The sequence below is a fragment of the Carya illinoinensis genome, chromosome 16 (genome assembly GCF_018687715.1).
Source record: "Carya illinoinensis cultivar Pawnee chromosome 16, C.illinoinensisPawnee_v1, whole genome shotgun sequence".
Taxonomy (NCBI): domain Eukaryota; kingdom Viridiplantae; phylum Streptophyta; class Magnoliopsida; order Fagales; family Juglandaceae; genus Carya; species Carya illinoinensis.
This window is the reverse complement of record NC_056767.1, coordinates 10,145,185-10,172,097: the sequence shown is the minus strand read 5'-3', so window position 1 is coordinate 10,172,097 and position 26,913 is coordinate 10,145,185. Positions and strand designations below refer to the sequence as shown.

The 26,913-nt window shown below is 33.1% G+C and overlaps 2 protein-coding genes across 15 annotated transcripts; both read right to left on the bottom strand.

The window, feature by feature from the left end:
• Positions 1-4,934: 4,934 nt before the first annotated feature.
• Positions 4,935-11,002, bottom strand: LOC122299047. 10 transcript variants are annotated; one of them, XR_006239529.1, is made up of 5 exons: positions 10,764-11,002; positions 9,478-9,531; positions 6,158-9,327; positions 5,534-5,697; positions 4,935-5,411 (listed from the first exon to the last, which is right to left on the bottom strand). XR_006239529.1 is itself a non-coding variant. In XM_043108894.1 (3 exons), the coding sequence occupies exon 3, from the start codon at positions 9,161-9,163 to the stop codon at positions 6,314-6,316; it is 2,850 nt and encodes a 949-aa protein (XP_042964828.1). In that variant the 5' UTR covers positions 9,164-9,327; positions 9,478-9,531; positions 10,764-11,002; the 3' UTR covers positions 5,854-6,313. The 10 variants fall into 10 exon arrangements, 1 of the variants encoding a protein (XP_042964828.1); XR_006239531.1 differs by having other exon boundaries at positions 4,935-5,407; XR_006239528.1 differs by having other exon boundaries at positions 5,581-5,697.
• A 5,683-nt stretch (positions 11,003-16,685) lies between these two features.
• LOC122299212 lies at positions 16,686-21,819 on the bottom strand. Of its 5 annotated transcripts, none has more exons than XR_006239626.1 (4): positions 21,252-21,819; positions 17,933-21,102; positions 17,289-17,452; positions 16,686-17,167 (listed from the first exon to the last, which is right to left on the bottom strand). XR_006239626.1 is itself a non-coding variant. In XM_043109286.1 (2 exons), exon 2 carries the CDS (start codon positions 20,936-20,938, stop codon positions 18,089-18,091), a length of 2,850 nt encoding a protein of 949 aa, XP_042965220.1. In that variant the 5' UTR covers positions 20,939-21,102; positions 21,252-21,819; the 3' UTR covers positions 17,615-18,088. The 5 variants fall into 5 exon arrangements, 1 of the variants encoding a protein (XP_042965220.1); XR_006239624.1 differs by having other exon boundaries at positions 17,336-17,452; XR_006239627.1 differs by having other exon boundaries at positions 16,686-17,163; positions 17,336-17,452.
• Positions 21,820-26,913: the final 5,094 nt, after the last annotated feature.

Sequence of the window (26,913 nt, the reverse complement as noted above, 5' to 3'; positions counted from 1 at the left end):
ATTAATTAAAAAAATTAAAAAATAATAATTAATTCAGTAGAAAAAGTTAATGGATATTATCGGTGAGAGTAGATTTTGCCTTTCATAAAATTCACATTCATATTTAATAAAATTGCATAATTGTATTTACTGATTATAAAAGTTAATGCATCATCAATTTTTTTTTCTTCGAACGAAGTTCAAATCACTTTGCAAGTACCATCTATTTTCCTTTGTTATAGATTTTTTTCTTAGTTTCTAAAATGAGGTAAATAGGAAAATGCGTTCAAATAAAAATGTATTTCTAGACTAAGAGTCTGTTTTGGATTGAGCTTGAAAGTTTAAAAAGATTTTTAACTGTTTAAAGAAAAAATGATATGTTTGATAAATTTATAAAAAAAATATTTTAATCACCTAAAAAACCTGAAAGTCTACTTTTTTAAAAAATATCAAATTGAAACTTTTATCGAAAAGTTCATACAAATAACTGTAAATTTTTAAAAAAATTAATGTAACTAACTTTAAAAGTACTTTAAATACATATTTATCAAACAACTAATAGCTTTTAAAGTATAGAGCTTATTATTTAGGTTATAAGTTATAAGTCTTAAAATTATAAGCTATATTTTTCACTACAATTCCAAATATACACTAATAATTAATTTTTTAATGTTTGTTTCACACCTTAAAAATGATACAGAGTAGTTTTAAAAATAAAATAAAAATAATACAGATTAGAGTTTCAGGTGCTTTATTGCATTGAAACCATGAATATATTTATTTATATGAATTTATTGATAAAATCACTTTAATAAATTTAAGATTGTTTATTCGCAATAATAATAAACTTTTTAGATTATTTTTTAATATGGAATGAAGTAATGGTATGGAGAGAGAGATAAAATATAGGGTGACTCTAAAGTTGGAAGTTTCTGTTAGTTATTTTATATTTTTTTTATATGTAATTTTTTTTAACATTTTTAAATATTTAAAAAAATCATAATATTATTCAAAAATACATACTTAATTATTAAGAAAAAAAAAAAGTCTCAACCACGACCCTCCGCAGGAGCCGCCAATGGGAAAAAAGTCTCAACCACGACTCTCATTACAATTTTTTGAAACTCTCAAACAAAATAAAAATTATATTAAAAAACTATATTTAAATAATTTTTTATTTTATAATATTTTTATTTAAATTTTTTTCTCTCATTTTCAAAATTTAATAAAATATATTAATTCAAATTATTTCATCATTATTCACAAATTATTTCATTATTATTAATAGATATTATAAAATATTTTTAATATTTAGACTAGCTAAGTATCAAAACAAGCCCTTACTCTCGCGACGATGGATAATTCATTTGACTCATTTTCCACCTCAGGCGCATGGTATTTGCATTGACTCGCAAGTAATTTTCCATTAATCGCTCTTTTTCACCCTTTCCAAACAGGTTTAAGGGATGAAAATATTTTCGGCCCAAACAAACAAAGCCGTAATACTTTCTTATCCTACCATAATGTGTGCTAAAAATAATAAAAAATTATAATTGCACAAGGCTATCACACTTTAAAAAGAATTCAGACATAAACTAAAACCAAACATTTTTCTGATTATTCGAATCATCACACCATAAATAAAACTTTGATTTTTCTTAATATCATTAAAATATTATTATTTAAAATCTTACTTAAGATGAAATTCTAAAATATACATATATCTAAAATATATATATATATATTTTAGAAAAAAAAAAAAAAAGAAGGTTGTATACTGCTATTAATTGATGACAATGTTTTGTTGCAAATCAAATCCTGATGTGGTATTAAGTTATTGAAAAATCATTTATCATCCATTATTTATCAGGAATTATTCAATGCCATACAAATAGGAGCAAACCATTAAAATTGAGGGCAGATAATTAATTTTTTCAATAAATCTACATTGAATAGAAAAAAACAAAAAAAAAAAATCTTTTAGAATTAAACTTTAAAAAAATTATGAGAGGGTAAAATATTCAAGCCCAAGACCAGGCTCGCCCTCCAGGCCACCACTAGGAGATAAGAGGAAAAACAGGAAGGTAAGGGAGAAAAGTGTGTCAAAAATCAAGGGAACAGTGTAAGGAGAAAGTGGAAAATGAAGAGATGGTCAGACACATAAAGTAGACCATGTCTTATCACTGTAGGAGCAAGCGGAAAGAGGTATAGGATAAAAAGGAACGTCCAAACAACTTTAAACGAGTTCTTCTTTGACTTCGACTTCTTCTTCAATCTTTTGAAATGGAGCTCCGCCGAAGGGATCTTCTTCATCAAATATATTCAAGATTTTCATTATACAATGAAAAATGAGAGGCTATGAGAGATTGCAATAAGCAAATTATAATAAATTTCTCCTCCTCAAACGCCCGTAGACGTAGGCATTATGCAAACTACGTAAATCTTTGTGTTCATCTCGCTTTACTTTCTCTACACTTATTTTCTTTTCACTACTATAGATGTACGCACCGATACCATACAGCCGCACCCAACCATTGCTAAGAGCACCGGACCACATTGATCGAGACCCAAATCTTCATAGTGGACCGGGAATGACTCTTTCTCCCATTTCTATCTAAATCCCATAAACGTCACTATAAGGGAGTAAAATATATATGCCCAATTTATTAGGCCACCACTAGGAGATAAGGAGAAAAGTAAGGAGGTTAGGGAGAAGAGTGTGTTAGGAAGCAAGGGGGCAATGTCAAGAGAAAGTGGGAAAGAGAGAGATAGTTAGACACACAATGCAAACCATGCATCATCATTGCCAGGGGCATACAGAAAGAGGTATTAGATAAAAGGGGACGTCTAGACAACTTTAAACGGGTTCTTCTGCAACTTCGACTTCTTCTTCAACATTTCAAAAGGGAGCTTTGCCGAATGGATTTTCTCCAACAAATATATATAAAATCTTCATTGTACAATGAAAAATGAGAGGCTATGAGAGACCATAATAAGCATATTATAATGGATTTCTTCTCCTCAAATGCCCATAGATGTAGGTATTATGTTGAACCACATAAATCTTTGTATTCATCTCTCTTTATTTTTTCTACACTTATTTTCCCTTCACTAGTATGGATGTACGCATCAACACTGTATAGCCACACTAGTCCACTGTTGGGGGAACCAGATCACACTGATTGATGCCCGAATCGTCATGGTCTGTTGGGAAATACTCTCTCCTATTTCGACCCAAATCTCATAGATGCCATTATGAGGGGGTAAGATACAAGGAGTTCCTAATTCTATCCAACATCAACTTACGTGCATACACCGAATCCTGAAGTGCGGTTTGGAAAGTGAGATTAGATAAGATAGATTATATGAAAGTTAAAAATTGAATAAAATATTATTTTTTAATATTATTATTATTTTAAGATTTGAAAATGTTGAATTATTTATTATATTTTATGTAGAAATTTATAAAAATTGTAATGATAAGATGAGATAATATGAAATGAGATGAAATTCTTTCACTATCCAAACAAGACCTTAATGACGTGTTATATTCGAGTTGACCCAAATTATCTCAAATTCTATCATGCACAACACAAACCCTATTGTTTGGTGTTGTATATTTCGTATTCACAAGCTGAGTTAAATATTTCCAATCATAATTATGCACTTCATAATTTTTGAAAGAGGTGCAAAATATAAAATCTCACTTATTTCAAAAGTTTAAGTTAATAACAATACATAGATTTTATTATTTATTTTATATTGTAATAGTCACCTTCATGGTTGGGCCAGACTCTCCCTCAATGGGTGGCCCAACACGTGAAATACATAAAATATTTAATACAATAGAATAGAGCTTATAGTCAAGATTTAAATCCAAAACCTCTACTCTGATATTATATAAAATATCCATTTGTCTCAAAAATATAAACTAATAAAAAATATATATTTTATTATATATTTTATATCTTAACAAAGGTGACAACCATTCCAAATTTACCCAACAATTTAGGCAGGCTTGCCCTTCCACCATTCCAAAAAGTTTAAAGCCACCGTGTCTAATTATTATTTATAATATAAAGTAACATAAAGACTCAAATTCCCAGTCCAGTCTATTCAAGTTGAGTATATTGTCGTACGAGACCGTCAAAAGAAGAGTTCGATGACCTCATCCAAAAATTCATTGCAATATGTACAGAAACACAATTAAAATTTGCTTAAGAAAAGTCAAAATGCTTCCACAAAAAGTATTCAGGCCTAATTTATTTTTAAAGGTGAAATGAATTGAGATTAAAATTAAAAATTAAATTAAATATTATAAAATTTATTTTTTTAATATTATTTTTGTTTTAAAATTTTTAAAAATTATAATAATAAGATAAGTTGAAATGATTTGTGAAAACAAACCAATCTAAAAATTAAGGAGTAATGCTTCTATATCTTCATTTTACCTCTTTGAAACCCAAGAACACAGAAGAAGAATCAAATTCTAGATTATCTCTGTTTCTCATGTTTGTAGTTTTAATTTTTTTTAAATAAGTCTAGTGTAGTGCCTCTGAAACAAAGTGAGTAGTATAAATTAAGGAGAATAGTAGTATAGACCACTTCGATTTGTTTGTTGCTATGCATACTGCCACAAAAGGAGTGCTTTTATAGGTTTTAGAGGGATTTTTGCAGAAGAAAAGCACATCTTCGCTGCAAATAGCATGTTGAAGATCCGATAAAGTTCTATCCGCAGTTGAGAGTTTGAACAAAAACTGGAGAAAAGCAATAAGATTGCGTGCATACTTGGGTGTCATTATCATATATATCTTTAATAAATTGGGTTGACATACACTTCAAGGATTTGACTTTGTTGGAACTAGATCTGTTGGAGGAAGAACATCTATGTTTCATCTTGTTAAGGGATACATATCCCCCCATCCAATAGGTCTAATTCTAGCAAGCATTGAACCTAAGCCAAAGCCAACTTAAATATACAAAATTCTCAGTGAGAGTACCCAAAAAGTTACAGTTCTTGAAGTGTTATTTTCTACAAAAACAGACAAGAAGTTCATAGAGACAAGGAAAAGAAAAAAAGACATGAAGCTCATTTGTTAGCAATTGTATTTTACGTGTTTACTAAGAGGTAAAAGCATAACAAAGACAGCAGTAACGATAGATTCGCAATGTAAAACAAGCCTCGTGTTTTTTGTCCATCTTTGTAGGAAATTAGCCAAGTTCCCTTGGAAGCCAGAACCAGTCTCCTTTGCCGAGGTCCAACCAAGTTTCAAACCCCACTTTTGGCCCTTCCATATTTCTTAAGAGATCAAGTCTAGTCTGGCTGTGTGCTGTAAGTAAAAGGGAATCTTACTATGATCCATATGTCAGCGGTATTTCCTTTTCAAATTTCAAGGAACTTCAATGGTTTCCCTTTGCTCTAGCCCACCTGTCTGATTTAACATGCAAAAAATCGATTGGAAAGAGATAGATCGATGAAAGTATAGACAAGTCGAACCACCTGCCTAACTTGAAAATAACACATGATCTGACAAAATTGGAGTCAAAGACAAACCATTCTCTAACTACTTGTTTCTGAATGGACCAAATAGCCAAACCTACCCTTTTGCAGATGAATGCACTTGTTCTGCTCCCAGACAGAATATTTTGAAAGCTACTCATTCCACAGAAGCATCTTACACCTTAATCTGCCCCATGCTAGACTACGGGAGCAAAATTCTACAAGATTTCATAGTAGTGATCAAGCTAATATCAACTCAATGCATTACCCGATTGACCAAATCAACAAAAATGTAACAAGTTGGAAAAAGGGACAAGATAGCATAAAACAATCTATTTATTTCTTCTAAGAAATAAACATTGGCACACGGGAAAAACACAAAACAGAATAGAACATGATATTTGAGTTTCTTCTCCAAGATATAGTTGTATCTAACATATATTGCACATATTGGAAGCTGTTTACAGACCAATGTCAGTTCTCTTTCAAATTCCCCATTACTTCCTGTGCTCAGATGATTTTTGAGCAAACTCCACTTAAACTTTGCAAAAAATAATAATAATACATTGATAGATATAACAAAAAGAATGAAAAAAGTCATCATCTCACAAAGGAAAAGCTTTTATGAAGCAATTTTAAAATAAAAAATAAAAATAAAAAGGACCGCACAAAACATACCTTCACAACCTATCCTCTTTGGTTCAACATCTCCTATTTCCCTGTCGCAGATTTCAGCTCAGAAAGTTCAAGCTCCAGCATGTTCTCTCCTGCATGGCTAAAGGCACTGGCGGGCTTTCGAACATACAACTAAAACATGGATACAAGCTGCCAGTCCTAAGTTTCTGGACTTTCTGGGACTGGAGATAATTCACCAACTTCAGCAAATGACGGATTAAGAAACTTGGCCACAAAAGCCCACATCTTATAAACATCTTCGAAGTTTGTAAGAAAACTGAGAGACGCAGTAACAACCTCAACTCTGAAAAACACATTTTTACCATCTTGGCAGCCATTAGCCATTGGTTTGCACAAGTCTGTATCCTCAAGGTCAGATCCACAAGGCTGTTTTGGATTGTCCACTCTTTGAACGTGACTAAGGATACCAATGCCAATAGAAATTCCATTTTTCTCGGCCAACTTCTGGACAATTTCTGGCTGAACAAGCCCTCTTCCACTGCTCTCTCTCACATTGAAAGCTACAGCCGCACCCCTTTCATATTTAATCTTAGGGCCATATATTTGCACAAGAGGCTCTCCTTTTCCTTCATCTGAGCCAGGTAACCGAAGTTGAAGTAATGAGGTAACAAGCCAATTGATTAGATACCGTAGCCTGAGTGTAGTTTTATTCAAACCCAGCATATTAACATGGTCAAGATGCCGGCAAATTATCTCGGGCTCCCTCCTTCCCCACACTTGCTCATCACCATATTCTCCATCGCTGACAGAATCATCATCAACAAGGGTAGGCCCAGATACTTCTCCAGACTCAAACAAGTGGCTCGGACCTTCTTTGTGGTTGTCTTCCATGCTAAAAGACACCCTCTGACACATGCTTGCAACCCGGTCCCCATCTTCTAGACAAAAGAATCTACCACCAGCAAATCGGTCCCCCTCCCTCCTTCCAAGCAGTCTATACTCTCCTTCTGTCTCTCTTCTTATTGCGCTGTCTTTCACATCTTGACATATTTTGGAGGTCGAGGAATTCTCGCGATTATCATGCCAATTGCTGGAGTTCTGGATTTTCAATCTGGATCCATTTGCAATAGATCTCAACTTAGTATCACTCTGAACCAGATCTTCTCTAATTTCAGGCTCTTGGATCTCAACTTGCCGAGTCTCTGCATAAAATTTACTACTTTGAGAGGCATCTGCTTCAGCAAACTGCTCTTCTTCAGAAATCTCCTTAATACGGTCAAGCTCCTGAGACATTGATAAAACAGCTGCATCAAAGGACAACATAGGATCCTCATGCAGTTTGAGGTTTACCCTCCTGTCATCATATATTGGGCTCTTTAATGTTTTTGAAGTTGGTTTTGGAGAGATTTTCTTGTTGCTTCTTGTGCCAGAAAACCACGATGGCAGCAAGGGTGACCCTGCTTTCTGTTTTGTCAATTGGCCAGAACCATCAGAGCCAAATGGACTCTGACCCAAATCAATCCAGTATGAATAGTTCGACGATTCATCCTCACTGAAAACTGGACTTTTCATAACCTCACCAACTGAAATGCTCTCAGCCTCCTCAAAAATGGTGCTAGCCCCATCCCTGTCCGAGCTGTTATCTTGTTCCATCTCTGTCTCAAAGACATCCCTTACCTGATTGGAAGTGAATACACCCGAAAAGGCAGGCATCTGTGGCCCCCCATGTGCCTCAGGCATTGATTCTTCTTTGCCATTTAATGCATCATCTTCAATTCCGGCCAAAACATCAAGGCCATCCACAGAATCACTAAGGTAATGAGGAAAAACAGGGAGAATCCTCACCATTCCTGACCCAGTATGCCCGGATGGGTTTTGCAGACTTCCCATCACAGATTTTTTTATCAGAAGGCATCCAAATCCAGTTGGGTCAGAGCCAAATACCCTGTAGAACGAGGTGATAATAAAATCTGGCCGGAAGAGGGACAACCCAAGAGAATCCATGTCCTTAGGACCCAATGAACCAGCATCAAGCAATACATGCCAATTATTTTGCTGAGCAAGTGCCATCCACTGGTAGGAATACTTGGCCCCAGTAACCCTTGACTGTACAGGAAATACAAAAAGCCCAGCTGCAGAATCCTTCTTCCTCCTCTTCTTATTCTCAATTTTTTTCCTAAGCTCCCTGGAGCTGAGTTTCATGGAAGGCCATTTAAACCAAGCACTTGAAACCTTAGCACCTTTCTCCTTGGCACTCTGAGCCATCCAATTCACAGACTGGCTCTCATGATCAAACATGGTCAACAACTTCTTGTTTGTTTGGAAAGGGTAAGACTCAGCAAGCAACTTAAATGCACAACCTCTACTAACAGTAAAAACAAGTCCATATTCATTTTCAGGGATGTTCAAATAATCCATAATCCTACACTTAATATCGTCTTCTACGGTACCTTTCTCTGCACCTCCATAAAGGGCATGGTTGCTCAGATTTGCAGTTATCTCCGACAAAGTAAATGCCGATGACTCCCAATATTGTTGAGTTTGAAGGTAAGATAAGAGGCCAAAGCCACAATAATCAAGGCATACCTTTGCGGACGATTCTGTTAAGTGGCCATACTCATTCAACCTCAACTGGTCAATCTTTTCCGTGGATTGAAACTTGGGGTACGCCGTAAGGAACTTGTTGAAGGCATCCTGGAAGCTAGGAAGGAGCTCCACTGAGCTAAAGCTTCGCTCCGCCGCGAGAGCCGTGGCACGCAAGAATTCTTTCTGGGCATGGAGGCGAGCAAGGGATCTAGAGCGCCCGAGACCACCACCCGCTTGGTTGGAAGGCTCCGAGGAATCAATATCTTTGGATTTCGAAAGGGAACCGGCCTCAGATGCTTCCTCAAGAGCCTCTCTGAGCTTATTCTCCTGCAATTGCTGAAGAATTGATGAGGGATTCCGCTTCCTTTCTCCCATCAAACCAGGACCTTCCCTCCTCCTGCTCTTCTTGTCCATGATTATGGCGGCACAGTGGGTTATAGGCTTCCATAGTGACATATGCATGCCTATCTACCTCACTTCCCACAGCCAATCTCTCAACCTTGAACGCAAAGCAAATGGGATTTCTGTTTCCTTTTGAAAATGAAATCGTTTGCCGCAGAAGTTCAGCCTCAGTCACATACATTTCAAACTTTAGGTCTACTGCTGAGATGCCTTTACTTTATCACCTTTCATACATTCAAAGCAATAAAAAAAAAATAATCAATGAACATTCCTTTAAGACCCAGAACTTAGCGAGAGATCAACAACTCTTGGTCTTAAAGAAGAGGAAAAAAAAAGTGAAAAGAAAAAAAAGTGTCATATTATCTGCAGCAGACCTTTAACTGCGATCAGAGAAATTCCAGCTTTAGCATCCTTCATGGGCAGGCTCCCTCAATTCAAATTCAACACCAACATTATGGAATATCCATGAAAATAAACAAACAAAATATCCTCCACCAAGAGTTAATGAGCCCAGAATCCAAATTTTATAACCAAAAGACTGGATTTTTACGAGGGAAAGATCTCAGATACTCCCAAAACACATTTCCATTAGATTCTTTGGACAGAAGTCACAGAACCCAGGAAAACAAAATGGATATAAATTCAGTACTCTCAAAATTACATAAAGATTATGAGTGAAGTCCTCAAAATTCAAGCAGAAGAAAGACCAGAACCTCTATAACATATATAACAGAGCATTCAAGGCATGCACAGATTAAAGCCTATTTTGACTTGTGGAAAAACATATGTACTCAAGCTTTGATTTTAAAGTAGGAGATCACAAACCATAAGAGCAAGGATGGGTCTGTTTCTGACTTCAGATCATGTTTACTTGAACAAGTTACCCTCCTTCCTAATCCTATACTCCCTTGAAATTTCAATATAAATTGAATGTATGTGCATCTAAAATTAAAAAATAAATAAATAAACATCTCCATTCATATATCAGTATATACTTTATACCCATGTTTAACAAAATAACAAAAAACAGACCCAAATCAACAAAGTAATAAAAGAAAAAAACCCTAAAAAATTGCTTCAAATCTGAACTTGAACATTGGCAAACACTCTTGTAGATGAGCCACCACAGATAACAGAACCACATCTAACACATAGAACAGAACCACCACAGTAACCCTATTTCTATCTGGGTTTGACTTTTTTCTACCTAAATATTGCTACCCAATCGACAAGCTCGCCCAAAAATCCCATTCGACAAAACATTACAGAGTGTACAAACATACTCATAAAAACATTATAGATCTAACCCATAAAAAAACTCCTCAAATATTCAAACATTCTCATCAAAACAAACCTAAAATCAACAAAGAGAGAGAAAAAAAAAAAAACAAAGAGAACAAGATCTTTTGGTGGCCGTTTATTTCGTGTTTGGCCGATGCACACCCATTTGCTTTCTCTCCATCAATTTCTTTTTGTTTAAGTTATCAAATCCTTTTCCTTTGCTCTTTCCATAATTTCCAATCATCAAACCAAATCTCTACTCAAGAAATCAGTTACTGGGTTCATATTATGATCTACTAAAATAATATGAAAACTAAAAGACAGCAAAAGATAGAATGAAAACAAAGACCCAGAGAGAGAGAGAAGGAGAAGAACTCACTTCGATCGGCGCACAAGAACGAAGACGACGAAGCGGAACTATCGGCAAGTGGAGGCTAGGGTTTTCGTGTAGGTGAGACTCTGAGAGCACGAGAGAGAAGGTCCGAATGTGGGTTTGACTTCCGTATGGTTTTTAACCTTTTAGCGTTTACTTCTCCCCATGGTCCATAGAACAAACTATTTTTTTTTTAAATAGAGAGAGGTGGTGGGGAGAAGAGACCCACTCATCTAACCCCCACCAGAAGTTGAAAACGGAAAGGAAAAAGACAACAAAGCATTAAAATGTTAGAACACATTTATTCATAGTTGCAACTTGAAATTTTGATCATCCACTAAATTCTTCTTCTTGTTCTTGGAAAATTTTGACCAAACTGTTTTATGTTTTGGAATTTTGACACTAAGATCTTAGTTTATAATTTTGACACTTAGAATTTTGATCCGATCCGACCTTTATTATATATTGTATTATTCTTTTGTACGGTAGTTGTTTTGTATTTACTTATCTTCTTAAATAAAATTTTCTACAATTTTGTAAACATAGACACTAGTTGAACCACGTAAACCTGAATTCGCTCTTTATTTAATTTCTCTCTCATTGTTCCCAACATTGGTTTTTGATCGGTACGAGAAAATCGAAAATTAAGTTCTCTCAAAATCTTTTTGCATTAATTAGCAAGAAATTTCCATATAGAAATCTTTTATGAACAAATATGAGAGATGGCAAGTTCATATTAGTCGTGCCCTTTTGTGGGTATTGGCCATGATTATAATTGATGGATTTGCTATTAGGCTATTAGCCGTTGCAATAACATGTTTCGAGTTCTCATATGATTATCATCTCTTTCAACTCTCTATTACTAGCATCATAATTATGATGTTATTATTGCTAATGTTACATGATTAACAATTGCATAAACCTTTTATTCCTCTAATTCTCATATTACTTAACCATTTGATACTGACTATTATATGAGAAATAATAATTGCAGTCATGATTATATAAGTGATGCATAATTATTTAAAAAAATAAATAAATAAATACGAGACCAACATGAAAAAATAAAAAATTTTTAATAATAGATCATATTTTTTTAAATAATTATATAATATTTACGTATTCTATAACTATATATAATATTACTTTATTTTTTTTTTTTTGTTGGTTTAATCTGCTTTGGCAAACGCCTTGCATGGGGTAAGTCACAACTTCCAAGCCATAGTGAGGCTTGAAACCATCAGCATAGTCTTATTCATGGTTTGTCACCTCCTACATATCCAAGTAGACAAATCTTAAAAAGATAGTGCATATTATGTCAAGAAAATAAAATAAAAATAAATAAATTTACTATTTCTATGGGTTTAAATTTTTACGACGAAGTAATAACTTCATATGTTATCAAAGCAGACATCTTGAGTTTGAACTTATATATGAGAGGGAGTGTTAAAAAAATATAAGGTTAGCTTTGGACATTGAGCTGAGTTGAGATGAGTTGAATTTTTTATGAATACTAGTGAGTTAAAATAATGAAATGAGTTTTGTAGAGTTTACTTAAGATGAGTTTAAATGTATTTGAATGTTAAGATAAGTTTAGATATACTTAAGAAATAAAATTATGATATTTTAATAAAATCGTTCAAACGTAAAAATAACATCACAAATAATAATATTTTATTTAACTTTTAACTTTTATCTCAATTTGCTATGCAAATCTCGGCTAGACTTCTAATTCCTATGGATGATGCTACATCCACCGAGAGTGGCCACCAAGTGTGTAATGGTTTTTTTTTTTTAAATATCTTTTAAACTTCTTTAAACATTTTTTTTAAATTCATTAAAAATACTTTTTTAATCATTAAATATAAAAAAATCAGTACAAGATGTTAGTGCGGACATCTCATTAGGAGACTAGGAGTAGTGTTTTCCAATTCCTATACTCTCAATTTCGATCATTTTGATTCTTATATTACACATCTATTGTATCCATTAACAAAATACTTGCCACGTGTCGCAATAAATGAAATTGACTGTCTAGGAAAGGAAAATTAGAGAAAAAATTAGGCCGAGAGTGTGTAGTCTCTACATATTTATTTTTAAAAAAAAATAAATTTAGAATTTATATGAAAAAAATATATTTTTTTAATGACAATCCTCAATTTTAATTTATTTTTAAAAAAATAACTATAAACTATACATTTTAAGACTGTATATAACATTATCCTTTTATATTTACTACAAAATATTTTCCTTATTGATATTCATGTTGGTAAGTTATGGTGGCACTCTAAACTCTAAAGGCCGTCTAGTCCTTTGAGTATGCCAGAGAACTGGTGCTTGTGTCGTACAGCTATGGCTTTCCTTGGCTCTGCTGTTGTTGTAAACTTGTGAGCAGCAGAATGCCAGAAACTAGAAAAGTAATAAGCTTTCATTTATTAATTTTGGCCATTTCTTTTAAGCGAAGCTTCCGCCAAATTTGTCATTGATTTTAATTGTAATTCGATGGGACCATTTTGATAGTTAAGACCGTATTAATCACAAAAGAATTTATATATTAATAGAATTCTCAACATAATAATTAGTTTGTAATTTGAAAATTTTTTTATATGTATTTGGTTATAGATGTAATTTTTTTTTTTATAAATGAATGAAGTCAATTTTTCATAAAAAAGAAGAAGATATTTTTATAAAATAATTTATAAAAGTAACAACGCTTTATAGAAATACGTTCAATTTAAAATTGGAAAAATCTCGTTATAAAAACAACTGCGTACTAATATATGTACCAATCTAATGTGATTGGTCAAAAAGTAGATTTTATTAAAAACAGTGTTAATTTAAATTTTGAATATGAAAAAATCAGTATTGATATGTATATTAACTTTTCCAGTACGTAACAAAACTCTTTAAAATTACATGATTTTATAAAAAATTGTAAAAAGAATTATACATATATCATTACTCAAAGTTTATTTGTTGATACTAAAATATGTCTTATGCTAAATTATGTGTCTAAGCATCGACTTGTAAATAATATCATTAATCTATACACATATATTGATTAGGTTTTTGCATTCCTTAAAATTTTTCCTACATATTTTCTACCGCAATAAGATTGTGACACTTTTCTCTCTCTTTTTTTTTTTTTTTTTTTTTCTATCACCAGCAAATATGTATGTCCTTCCATAAGTTATTACAGAGTACGTAAAAGTGACTGTACATAAAATTTTTAATGTTAAATTAATATGTAATGAATTAAGAAAGAAAAAACCGTGATTTTTCAGAGATGGAGGTAAACATGATTACTCCATGGGGATTATATTTTTTAAGATATTTAAAGATTTGACCTGAAAATTCTTGATGTTAATATGTAAAATCACAATTATTTTGTGCTTCTCTATCAAAGTGTTTTGAATCCACACGGATGAAATGGCTCGAAATTATAAAATTAAAAGTACTAATAAAAAAATTATAAAAGTTAAAAAAAATCAATTATAATTTTTTTTTAGAAAATCAATAACAAGCACGTTTTGCTAATTTCATAATGTCCATGCTTGGCATGTGGCCAAGGCCAATATGTTATATTATTCAATAGTTTTAAAAAAGATAAACTCTATTAGGGACATTAAATTTTTAACGCCACCGATAAACGAGTTATGCTATATACTATTATTTTTGTATATTTTTTGCATACTCTTCTGATGTGATAGACTAAAATAGTTATTTTATATTAAAAAAATGATATAGTCAATCATATTAGTATAGTAGAAAGGAGTACGTAAAAATGACTACACATAAAGTTTTTGTTTTTGAAAAGTTTTAGGTTAGGTTTGGATTGTAAGTTGAGAAGAGATGAGTTAAGATGAAAGTTAAAAGTTGAATAAAATATTGTTATAATATTATTTTTTAGTATTATTATTGTTTTGAAATTTAAAAAAGTTGAATTATTCATTATATTTTGTGTGAGAATTTATAAAAATTATAATGATGAGATAAGATAAGTTGAGAGCCCCTCTCAATTCAAACCGAGCTTAGTGATGCATGAATAAAATTTTAGTAACTGTTTGGTCCTAACTGTTAATGAAATTAAATGGCAAAAGTATTTCATGTGATGATTAAGTGAGTTTCAAAGATTCATAATTATTGAAAAGTGAGAACCTTTTAATTTAGAATAATCTTTTGACTTTTGTATATCAATAAATATTAGATAAAGTAATCATCAAAGTCAAAGTTTTCGAAAAACTTATGATGAAAACCCAAAGGCCAAAGTGATGAGACAGATTCAGATTTGGATTCTACGTTGATAACATTGAAGTACCTTAAATAGTCGGATTAATTAATACAAATATGATAAGATACAAGGAGATCTTAATTCTATCCAACATCAAGCTTACATGCATACACCAAATTCTAAATGTCTTGTCATATTCAAGTTGACCCAAATTGTCTCAAACTCTATTATGCACAACACTAACCCTAATGTTTCGTGTTGTATATATTTCTTATTCACAAACCGACTTAAATATTGTCAATTATAATTATACAATTCATTATTTTCAAAAGAAGTGCAAAATAAGAAATTTTCACTTATCTCAAGAGTTTAAACTGATGGAAAGATATAGATTTTATTATTTATTTTATATCATAATACTTATCCTCATGATTGGACCAGACTTTTCCTTAATAGGTAGTTCAACACATAAAATATTTAATAAAATAAAATAGAGTATAGAGTTAAAGTTTAAGACCTCTACAATGATACTATATAAAATATTCAATTGCTCTAAAAATATAAACTGATAAAATAATATATATTTTATTATTTATTTTAAATTTAACACAAAAGATAATAACCAAATTTTACCCGACAATTTAGGAAGCTTTGCCTTCCTCCTTTCCAAAATGTTTAAAGCTACCGTGGCTCATTATTATTTCTAATATAAAGTACCATAAAGACTCAAATTCCCAGTCCAGTCTATTCACACAGAGAGAGAGAGATAGAGAGAGAGAGAGAGAGGGGTTGAGTATATAGTCGTACGAGACTGTTAAAAGAAAGTTCGTTGATCTCAACCAAAAATTCAATACAATATGTACAGAAATACAATTAAAACTTGGTTAAGAAAAGTCAAAATGCTTCCACAAAAAGTATTCAGGGCTAATTTATTTTTAAAGATGAAATGGATTGAGGTTTATATTAAAAATTAAATAAAATATTATTAAAATTTATTGTTTAATATTATTTTTATTTTAGAATTAAAAAATTTATAATAATAAAATAAGTTGAGCCAATCTAAAAATTAAGGAGTAATGCTTCTATGTCCTCAAATTTATACAGTTCATTTTGCCTCTTTTGACTTGATAACACAATCCATGCTGTCACATAACTTGTTAAAAAAAATTTAAAAATATATATTGCGAACAAAATGAAACCCAAGAACACAAAAAGAGGAAGAATCAAATTCTAGATGATCTCTGTTTCTTATGTTTGTATTTTTAATTTTTTTTTAAATAAGTCACGTGTAGTGCCACTGAAACAAAGTGAGTAGTATAAATTAAGGAGAATAGTAGTATAGACCGCTTCGATTTGTTTGTTGCCATGCATACTGCAACAAAAGGAGTGCTTTTATAGGTTTTAGAGGGATTTTTGCAGAAGAAAAGCACATCTTCGCTGCATATAGCATGTTGAAGATCCGCTTAAATTCTATCCGGAGTTGAGAGTTTGAACAAAAACTTGAGAAAAGCAATGAGATTGCGTGCATACTTGGGTGTCATTATCATATATATCTTTAAAAAATTGGGTTGACATACACTTCAAGGATTTGACTTTGTTGGAACTAGATCTGTAGGAGGAAGAACATCTATGTTTCATCTTGTTAAGGGATACATATCCCCCCATCCACTAGGTCTAATTCTAGCAAGCATTGAACCTAAGCCAAAGCCAACTTAAATATACAAAATTCTCAGTGAGAGTACCCAAAAAGTTACAGTTCTTGAAGTCTTATTTTCTACAAAAACAGACAAGAAGTTCATAAAGCCAAGGAAAAGAAAAAAAGACATGAAGCTCATTTGTTAGCAATTGTATTTTACGTGTTTACTAAGAGGTAAAAGCATAACAAAGGCAGCAGTAACGATAGATTCGCAATGTAAAACAAGCCTTGTGTTTTTTGTCCATCTTTGTAGGAAATTAGCCAAGTTCCCTTGGAAGCCAGAACCAGTCTCCTTTGCCGAGGTCCAACCAAGTTTCAAACCCCACTTTCGGCCCTTCCATATTTCTTAAGAGATCAAGTCTAGTCTGGCTGTGTGCTGTATCTAAAAGGGAATCTTAATAGCTTATGATCCATATGTCAGCGGTATTTCCTTTTCAAATTTCAAGGAACTTGAATGGTTTCTCTTTGCTCTAGCCCACCTGTCTGATTTAACATGAAAAAATCGATTGGAAAGAGATAGATCGATGAAAGTATAGACAAGTCGAACCACCTGCCTAACTCGAAAATAACACATGATCTGACAAAATTGGAGTCAAAGACAAACCATTCTCTAACTACTTGTTTCTGAATGGACCAAATAGCCAAACCTACCCGTTTGCAGATGAATGCACTTGTTCTGTTCCCAGACGAAATATTTTGAAAGCTACTCATTCCACAGAAGCATCTTACACCTTAATCTGCCCTATGCTAGACTACGGGAGAAAAATTCTACAAGATTTCATAGTAGTGATCAAGTTAATATCAACTCAATGCATTACCCGATGGACCAAATCAGCAAAAATGTAACAAGTTGGAAAAAGGGACAAGATAGCATAGAACAATCTATTTATTTCTTCTAAGAAATAAAAATTGGCACACGGGAAAAATACAAAACAGAATAGAACATGATATTTGAGTTTCTTCTCCAAGATATAGTTGTATCTAACATATATTGCACATATTGGAAGCTGTTTACAGACCAATGTCAGTTCTCTTTCAAATTCCCCATTACTTCCTGTGCTCAGATGATTTTTGAGCAAACTCTACTTAAACATTGCAAATAATAATAATAATAATAATAATACATTGATAGATATAACAAGAAGAATGAAAAAATTCATCATCTCACTAAGGAAAAGCTTTTATGAAGCAATTTTAAAATAAAAAATAAAAATAAAAATAAAAATAAAAAGGACCCCACAAAAATACCTTCACAACCTATCCTCTTTGGTTCAACATCTCCTATTTCCCTGTCTCAGATTTCAGCTCAGAAAGTTCAAGCTCCAGCATGTTCTCTCCTGCATAGCTAAAGGCACTGGCGGGCTTTCGAACATAAAACTAAAACATGGATACAAGCTCCCAGTCCTAAGTTTCCGGACTTTCTGGGACTGGAGATAATTCACCACCTTCAGCAAATGACGGATTAAGAAACTTGGCCACAAAAGCCCACATCTTATAAACATCTTCGAAGTTTGTAAGAAAACTGAGAGATGCAGTAACAACCTCAACTCTGAAAAACACATTTTTACCATCTTGGCAGCCATTAGCCATTGGTTTGCACAAGTCTGTATCCTCAAGGTCAGATCCACAAGGCTGTTTTGGATTGTCCACTCTTCGAACGTGACTAAGGATACCAATGCCAATAGAAATTCCATTTTTCTCGGCCAACTTCTGGACAATTTCTGGGTGAACAAGCCCTCTTCCACTGCTCTCTCTCACATTGAAAGCTACAGCCGCACCCCTTTCATATTTAATCTTAGGGCCATATATTTGCACAAGAGGCTCTCCTTTTCCTTCATCTGAGCCAGGTAACCGAAGTTGAAGTAATGAGGTAACAAGCCAATTGATTAGATACCGTAGCCTGAGTGTAGTTTTATTCAAACCCAGCATATTAACATGGTCAAGATGCCGACAACTTATCTCGGGCTCCCTCCTTCCCCACACTTGCTCATCACCATATTCTCCATCACTGACAGAATCATCATCAACAAGGGTAGGCCCAGATACTTCTCCAGACTCAAACAAGTGGCTCGGACCTTCTTTGTGGTTGTCTTCTATGCTAAAAGACACCCTATGACCCATGCTTGCAACCCGGTCCCCGTCTTCTAGACAAAAGAATCTACCACCAGCAAATCGGTCCCCCTCCCTCCTTCCAAGCAGTCTATACTCTCCTTCTGTCTCTCTTCTTATTGCGCTGTCTTTCATATCTTGACATATTTTGGAGGTCGAGGAATTCTCACGATTATCATGCCAATTGCTGCAGTTCTGGTTCTTCAATCTGGATCCATTTGCAATAGATCTCAACTTAGTATCACTCTGAACCAGATCTTCTATAATTTCAGGCTCTTGGATCTCAACTTGCCGAGTCTCTGCATAAAATTTACTACTTTCAGAGGCATCGGCTACAGAAAACTGCTCTTCTTCAGAAATCTCCTTGATACGGTCAAGCTCCTGAGACATTGATAAAACAGCTGCATCAAAGGACAACATAGGATCCTCATGCAGTTTGAGGTTTACCCTCCTGTCATCATATATTGGGCTCTTTAATGTTTTTGAAGTTGGTTTTGGAGAGATTTGCTTGTTGCTTCTTGTGCCAGAAAACCACGATGGCAGCAAGGGTGACCCTGCTTTCTGTTTTGTCAATTGGCCAGAACCATCAGAGCCGAATGGACTCTGACCCAAATCAATCCAGTATGAATAGTTCGACGATTCATCCTCACTGAAAACTGGACTTTTCATAACCTCACCAACTGAAATGCTCTCAGCCTCCTCAAAAATGGTGCTAGCCCCATCCCTGTCCGAGCTGTTATCTTGTTCCATCTCTGTCTCAAAGACATCCCTTACCTGATTGGAAGTGAATACACCTGAAAAGGCAGGCATCTGTGGCCCCCCATGTGTCTCAGGCATTGATTCTTCTTTTCCATTTAATGCATCATCTTCAATTCCGGCCAAAACATCAAGGCCGTCCACAGAATCGCTAAGGTAATGAGGAAAAACCGGGAGAATCCTCACCATTCCTGACCCAGTATGCCCGGATGGGTTTTGCAGGCTTCCCATCACAGATTTTTTTATCAGAAGGCATCCAAATCCAGTTGGGTCAGAGCCAAATACCCTGTAGAACGAGGTGATGATAAAATCTGGCCGGAAGAGGGACAACCCAAGAGAATCCATGTCCTTAGGACCCAATGAACCAGCATCAAGCAATACATGCCAATTGTTTTGCTGAGCAAGTGCCATCCACTGGTAGGAATACTTGGCCCCAGTAACCCTTGACTGTACAGGAAATACAAAAAGCCCAGCTGCAGAATCCTTCTTCCTCCTCTTCTTATTCGCAATTTTTTTCCTAAGCTCCCTGGAGCTGAGTTTCATGGAAGGCCATTTAAACCAAGCACTTGAAACCTTAGCACCTTTCTCCTTGGCACTCTGAGCCATCCAATTCACGGACTGGCTCTCATGATCAAACATGGTCAACAACTTCTTGTTTGTTTGGAAAGGGTAAGACTCAGCAAGCAACTTAAACGCACAACCTCTACTAACAGTAAAAACAAGTCCATATTCATTTTCAGGGATGTTCAAATAGTCCATAATCCTACACTTAATATCGTCTTCTACGGTACCTTTCTCTGCACCTCCATAAAGGGCATGGTTGCTCAGATTCGCAGTTATCTCCGACAAAGTAAATGCCGATGACTCCCAATATTGTTGAGTTTGAAGGTAAGATAAGAGGCCAAAGCCACAATAATCAAGGCATACCTTTGCGGACGATTCTGTTAAGTGGCCATACTCGTTCAACCTCAACTGGTCAATCTTTTCCGTGGATTGAAACTTGGGGTACGCCATAAGGAACTTGTTGAAGGCATCCCGGAAGCTAGGAAGGAGCTCCACTGAGCTAAAGCTTCGCTCCGCCGCAAGAGCCGTGGCACGCAAGAATTCTTTCTGGGCATGGAGGCGAGCAAGGGATCTAGAGCGCCCGAGACCACCACCCGCTTGGTTGGAAGGCTCCGAGGAATCAATATCTTTGGATTTCGAAAGGGAACCGGCCTCAGATGCTTCCTCAAGAGCCTCTCTGAGCTTATTCTCCTGCAATTGCCGAAGAATCGATGAGGGATTTCGCTTCCTTTCTCCCGTCAAACCAGGACCTTCCCTCCTCCTGCTCTTCTTGTCCATGATTATGGCGGCACAGTGGGTTATAGGCTTCCATAGTGACATATGCATGCCTATCTACCTCTCTTCCCACAGCCAATCTCTCAACCTTGAACGCAAAGCAAATGGGATTCCTGTTTCCTTTTCAAAATGAAATCGTTTGCCGCAGAAGTTCAGTCTCAGTCACATACATTTCAAACTTTAGGTCTACTGCTGAGATGCCTTTACTTTATCACCTTTCATACATTCAAAGCAATAAAAAAAAAATCAATGAACATTCCTTTAAGACCCAGAACTTTAACGAGAGATCAACAACTCTTGGTCTTAAAGCAGAGGAAAAAAAAAAGTGAAAAGAAAAAAAAGTGTCATATTATTAGAAGCAGACCTTTAACGGCGATCAGAGAAATTCCAGCTTTAGCATCCTTCATGGGCAGGCTCCCTCAATTCAAATTCAACACCAACATTATGGAATATCCATTAAAATAAACGAACAAAATATCCTCCACCAAGAGTTAATGAGCCCGGAATCCAAATTTTACAACCAAAAGATTGGATTTTTACGAGGGAAAGATCTCAGATACTCCCAAAACACATTTCCATTTGATTCTTTGGACAGAACGCAGGAAAACAAAATGGAAATAAGAAATTCTAAGACCCTGGAACACCCAGTCTTGAGCCCAAAGACAGAAAAAACTTATCAACAAAGAAAACACCCCTGGAGTTATATACAAATCCACGATGTGAGCCGGAGAAGAGCCACGGAGAAGCAAAAATAGCTTCAACAACTCCTCCCCTACTATTTAGTACAACCACACCAACTACTTTTTCCTCTCTCTCTCTCTCTCTCTCTCCCCTCGTCTAAGACCTGTAGCGGGGCATAATAAAGGCAAATCCTTTGCAACCCTTCAGTGTTTGGCATTTACTCTCGTAGCAAATGCAAACATGTCCGCATTGAATGCCCCCCCCTGTTTCACACACTTCCCCACCACTATTACACTCCACTCCACTCCACCACCACCTCTCTCTATCTCTAATTTCCAGTTTAGTCCCTTCCCTGCCCCACTTGATTTAGGCTATGGAAACACGGTGCGCTGGTTTGACCCGGTACTTTACAGATGGGGGAGTCCAAGCAGCAGAAAGTGGAAGTCTACCTGGGACTATGCTCTTCCATACAGATGCATAATGTTGGAGAAAAAAGCATTGCGCGCTACTTTGACTTCACGCCCTGCGCTGCATATTTTGTTAAAGATCTGTGTTGATGAAGATAAATATGGTTTACTTCTTTGATTACTGGTGTTTTAGGACAGACAGAAAACAAAACAAAACAAAAAAATAGTTTGTTCTAGGGACCATGGGGGGGAAGAGACCCACTCATCTACCCTCCACCAGAAATTGAAAACGGAAAGGAAAAAGACAACAAAGCATTAAAATGTTCGAAAACATTTATTCATAGTTGCAACTTGAAATTTGATCATCCACTAAATTATTCTTCTTGTTCTTGGAAAATTTTGACCAAACTGTTGTATGTTTCGAAATTTTGACACTAACATCTTAGTTTATAATTTTGACACTCAGAATTTTGATCCGATCCGACCTTTATTATATATTGTATTATTCTTTTATACGGTAATTATACTGTATTTACTTATCATCTTAAATAAATTTTTCTGCAATTTTATAGACATAGACAGTAATCGAATCCGTAAACCTGATTTCGCTCTTTATTTACTTTTTCTCTCATTATTCCTAACATTGGTTTTTGATCGGTATGAGAAAATCGAAAATTATTTTCTCTCAAAATTTTTTTGCATAATTAGCAAGAAATTTCCATATAGAAATCTTTTATGAACAGATCAGAAAGTTCATATTAGTCGTGCCCTTTTGTGGGTATTGACCATGATTATAATTGATGGATATGCTATTAGGCTATTAGCCGTCGCAATAACATGTTTCGAGTTCTCGTATGATTATCATCTCTTTCAACTTTCTATTACTAGCATCATAATTATGATGTTATTATTGCTAATGTTACATGATTAACAATTGCATAAACCTTTTATTCCTCTAATTCTCTTCTCATGTTACTTAAACCATTTGATCCGGACTATTATATGAGAAATAATAGCTGTAGTCATAATTAAGTAAGCGTTGTGTAATTATTTTTAAAAAATTGAATAAATATAAGACCAACATGAAAAAATAATTTTTTTTAATAATAGACCACATACTTTTTTTAGAATAATTGTACGGTATTTACGCATTTCATAACTGTACGTAGTATTACTTTATCTTCTTTTGTTGGTTCAATCCGCTTTGATAAATGCTTTGAAAAATCCCCCTCCTCTTTTGGGGGGTGGGGTGATATGAGTTTTGTTTTTTTATAGACAAGTTGAGATGGACATCTCTGTTTTTACAGAGTCTCGCATCTCAGAATGACTGTGTCATTAGAGAGTACTTTTAAAGTTTTTAGAAAATATTCGATACAATAAAAGTTGTGTGCGGGGGAGTATATAATCGATGAGTAGTCGACTTATAATCATGATTTATACCTAAACTTATTGATCACAGCTGTAACTTTCTTTATTCATAAATTGAATTGAAGTCTATTTCAAAAAAAATATATAGTCAATGTTTGCCAATTAACAAAATTAGTATAAGGAGCAATATGACAAAATTGGTAGTTTAGAGAGCACATCATAAAATTAATGATAATTTGAAAGATACAAAACATAGTTTTCTCATTGAAAAAATAGTTGTTTAATTAGAGTCTACATCATAACTTTAAAACTTTTTTTCACTAAAGAAATAAAATTATGATATCTTAATAAAATCGTTCAAACGTAAAAATAACATCATAAATAATAATATTTTATTTAATTTTTAAATTTTATATAAATTTACTGTCCAAATCTCGGCTAGACTTCTAATTCCTATGGATGATGCTACATCCACCGAGAGTGGCCACCAAGTGTGTAATGTTTTTCTTTTTTAAATATCTTTTAAACTTCTTTAAACATTTTTTTATAAAAAAATTCATTAAAAATACTTCTTTAATTATTATATATAAAAAAATCAGTACAAGATGTTAGTGTGGACATCTCATTAGGAGATTGGGAGTAGTGTTTTCCAATTCCTATACTCTCAATTTCGATCATTTTGATTCTTATATTACACATCTATTGTATCCATTAACAAAATACCTGCCACATGTCACAATAAATGAAGTCGACGGTCTAGAAAAGGAAAATTAGAGAGAAAATTAGGCTTAGAGTGTGTAGTCTCCGTATATTCATTTTGAAAAAAATGAATAAATTTAGAATTAGTCCTCAATTTTAATTTATTTTAAAAAAAAATAACTATAAACTACACGTTTCAAGGCTGTATATAATGTTATCCTTTTATATTTACTACAAAATATTTTACTTATTGATATTCATGTTGGTAAGTTATGGTGGCACTCTAAAGGCCGTCTAGTCCTTTGAGTATGCCACAGAACTGGTGCTTGTGTCGTACAGCTATGGCTTTCCCTGGCTCTGCTGTTGTTGTAAACTTGTAAACAGCAGAATGCCAGAAACTAGAAAGTAATAAGCTTTCATTTATTAATTTTGGCCATTTCTATTAAGCGAAGTTTCCGCCAAATTTGTCATTGATTTTAACTACAATTCGATGGGACCATTTTGATAGTTAAAACCATATCAGTCACAAGAAAAATTATGCGCTAATAGAGTTCTAAACATGATAGTTGGTTTATAATCTGAAAATTTTCTTATATGTATTCAGTTGAATGTAATTTTTTTTTTATAAATGAATAAAGTTAATTTCTCATAAAAAGAAATAAGATATATTTTTATAAAATAATTTATAAAAGTTACAACGATTTATAGAAACACTTTCAATTTAAAAAATTAGAAAAATCTAGTTATAAACACAATTACGCACTAATATATGTACCAAACTAATGTGATTGTTTAAAAAGTAGATTTTATTGAAAACAATACTAATTTAAATTTTGAATATGAAGAAATCAGTATTGGTATGCAGATTAGTACACGACTTTATTTATACGTAACAAAAATCTTTAAAATTACATGATTTTATAAAAAATTGTAAAAAGAATTATACATATATCATTACTCAAAGTTTATTTGTTGATACTAAACTATGTCTTATGCTAAATTATGTGTCTAAGCATCTACTTGTAAATAATATAATTAATCTATACACATATATTGATTAGGTTTATGCATTAGTTAAAATTTTCCCTACATATTTTCTACCATAATGAGATTGTGATTAGGTTAAAATTACAAATGCTCTCACACAAAGTGACGCTTTTCTTTTTTTTTTTCCTTTTCTATCATCTGCAAGCATGTATGTCCTTCTACAAGTTATTATAGAATACGTAAAAATGATTGTACATAAAATTTTTATTATTAAATTAATATGTAATGAATTGAGAAAGAAAAAACCGTGATTTTTCAGAGAGGTAAACATGATTACTCCATGGGGATTACATTTTTGAAGATATTTAAAGATTTGACCTGAAAATTCTTGATGTTAATATGTAAAATCACAATTATTTTGTGCTTTCTCTATCAAAGTGTTTTGGATCCACATACATGAAATGGCTCGAAAGAACGATGCTCCATTGTTTGTCAGGTTGCATGGGGTGATCTGTAACAATCTAGCGGTACCCGTCTCCAAATAATTAAATTTTTAGATTAAATATAAAAGTAATGCTACTCATTATTTTTTATGATATGGTATTAAATAATTAAAAATTATTTATTATGTTTCACTTGTGAGTCTATTATTTAATATCACATTATGAGATAACGAGAGAATTGTAAGAAAAATAATAATGAATAAATTTATTCTAAATATAAAGTCAGTCTCTAAATTTTTTTGAGTAATGATGCACGTATAATCATTTTTATGATTTTTTATACAACTATATTTTAAAATGAAGATATTTATAAAAAAAAAGGGGTTAATTTTATAATTTATTTTATAAAAAGGTCATTATTTAAAATATAATTGTATAAAGAATTATAAAAATGGTTACGTGAATATCATTTTTCGGGATTTTTTGTATTTTGGGTTTGGAAAAGGCTTCTTGTTTTTTCAATTTTAATTTTTAATTTTTCACTAGTTTTTTAATTTTTAGATTTTTTCCAAATTTAGATCTTTCCTTTGCTTTCATTACATTACTAATAACTAGGATGTGCGTCAACCAATTAAAATTTGATATGTGATATAAAAATATCACATCATTATAAATAATAAAGGCCATATGAGAATAATTTGAGTAATGCTATGCACTGTCAATTTTATATATTTTTTGTGTGTTCCACTGATGTAATTGATTGTATCAATTTTTTTTAATATATAATTAATTATATTAATAAAATATATAAAAAAAATATACAAAAATAATTATATATAGAATTTTTATTTCGCTAATTACTCAAAAGTGTATGCTCGACACAAGGACAAGGCCCATAAAATATAATTATTCTTTTAATATCTACTTCTTGAGGCCAAACTGCATCTTCCAAACAAAAATAATTTGTTTTGGAAGCGTCACATTGTTAAAAATAATATAAATAACTTATATATAAACTTGGGAGAATAAAATAAACTTAAAAGTACAAATAAAAAATTATAAAATTATTAAAATTTAAAAGTTTAAAAACTCAATTATAATTTATTTTTAGAAAATCAATAACAAGCACGTTTTGCTAATTTCATAATGTCCATGCTTGGCACATGTCCAAGGCAAATATGTTATATTATTCAATAGTTTTAAAAAAGATAAACTCTATTAGGGACATTAATTTTTTAACACCACCAATAAAAGAGTTCTACTGCATACAATTGTTTTTACGTATTTTTTACGCACTCCATTGATGTGATTGGCCAAAACAATTATTTTATATTAAAAAAATGATATAGTCAATCATATTAGTATAACGTGTAAGAAATATGTAAAAATGACTATACATAACGTTTTTGTTTTCGAAAAGTCTTAGGTTTGGTTTGAATTG

Bases quoted from the DNA above. Each gene is read 5' to 3' on its own strand.
- LOC122299212 (XM_043109286.1), bottom strand. From the start codon at position 20,938: ATGCATATGTCACTATGGAAGCCTATAACCCACTGTGCCGCCATAATC.
- LOC122299047 (XM_043108894.1), bottom strand. From the start codon at position 9,163: ATGCATATGTCACTATGGAAGCCTATAACCCACTGTGCCGCCATAATC.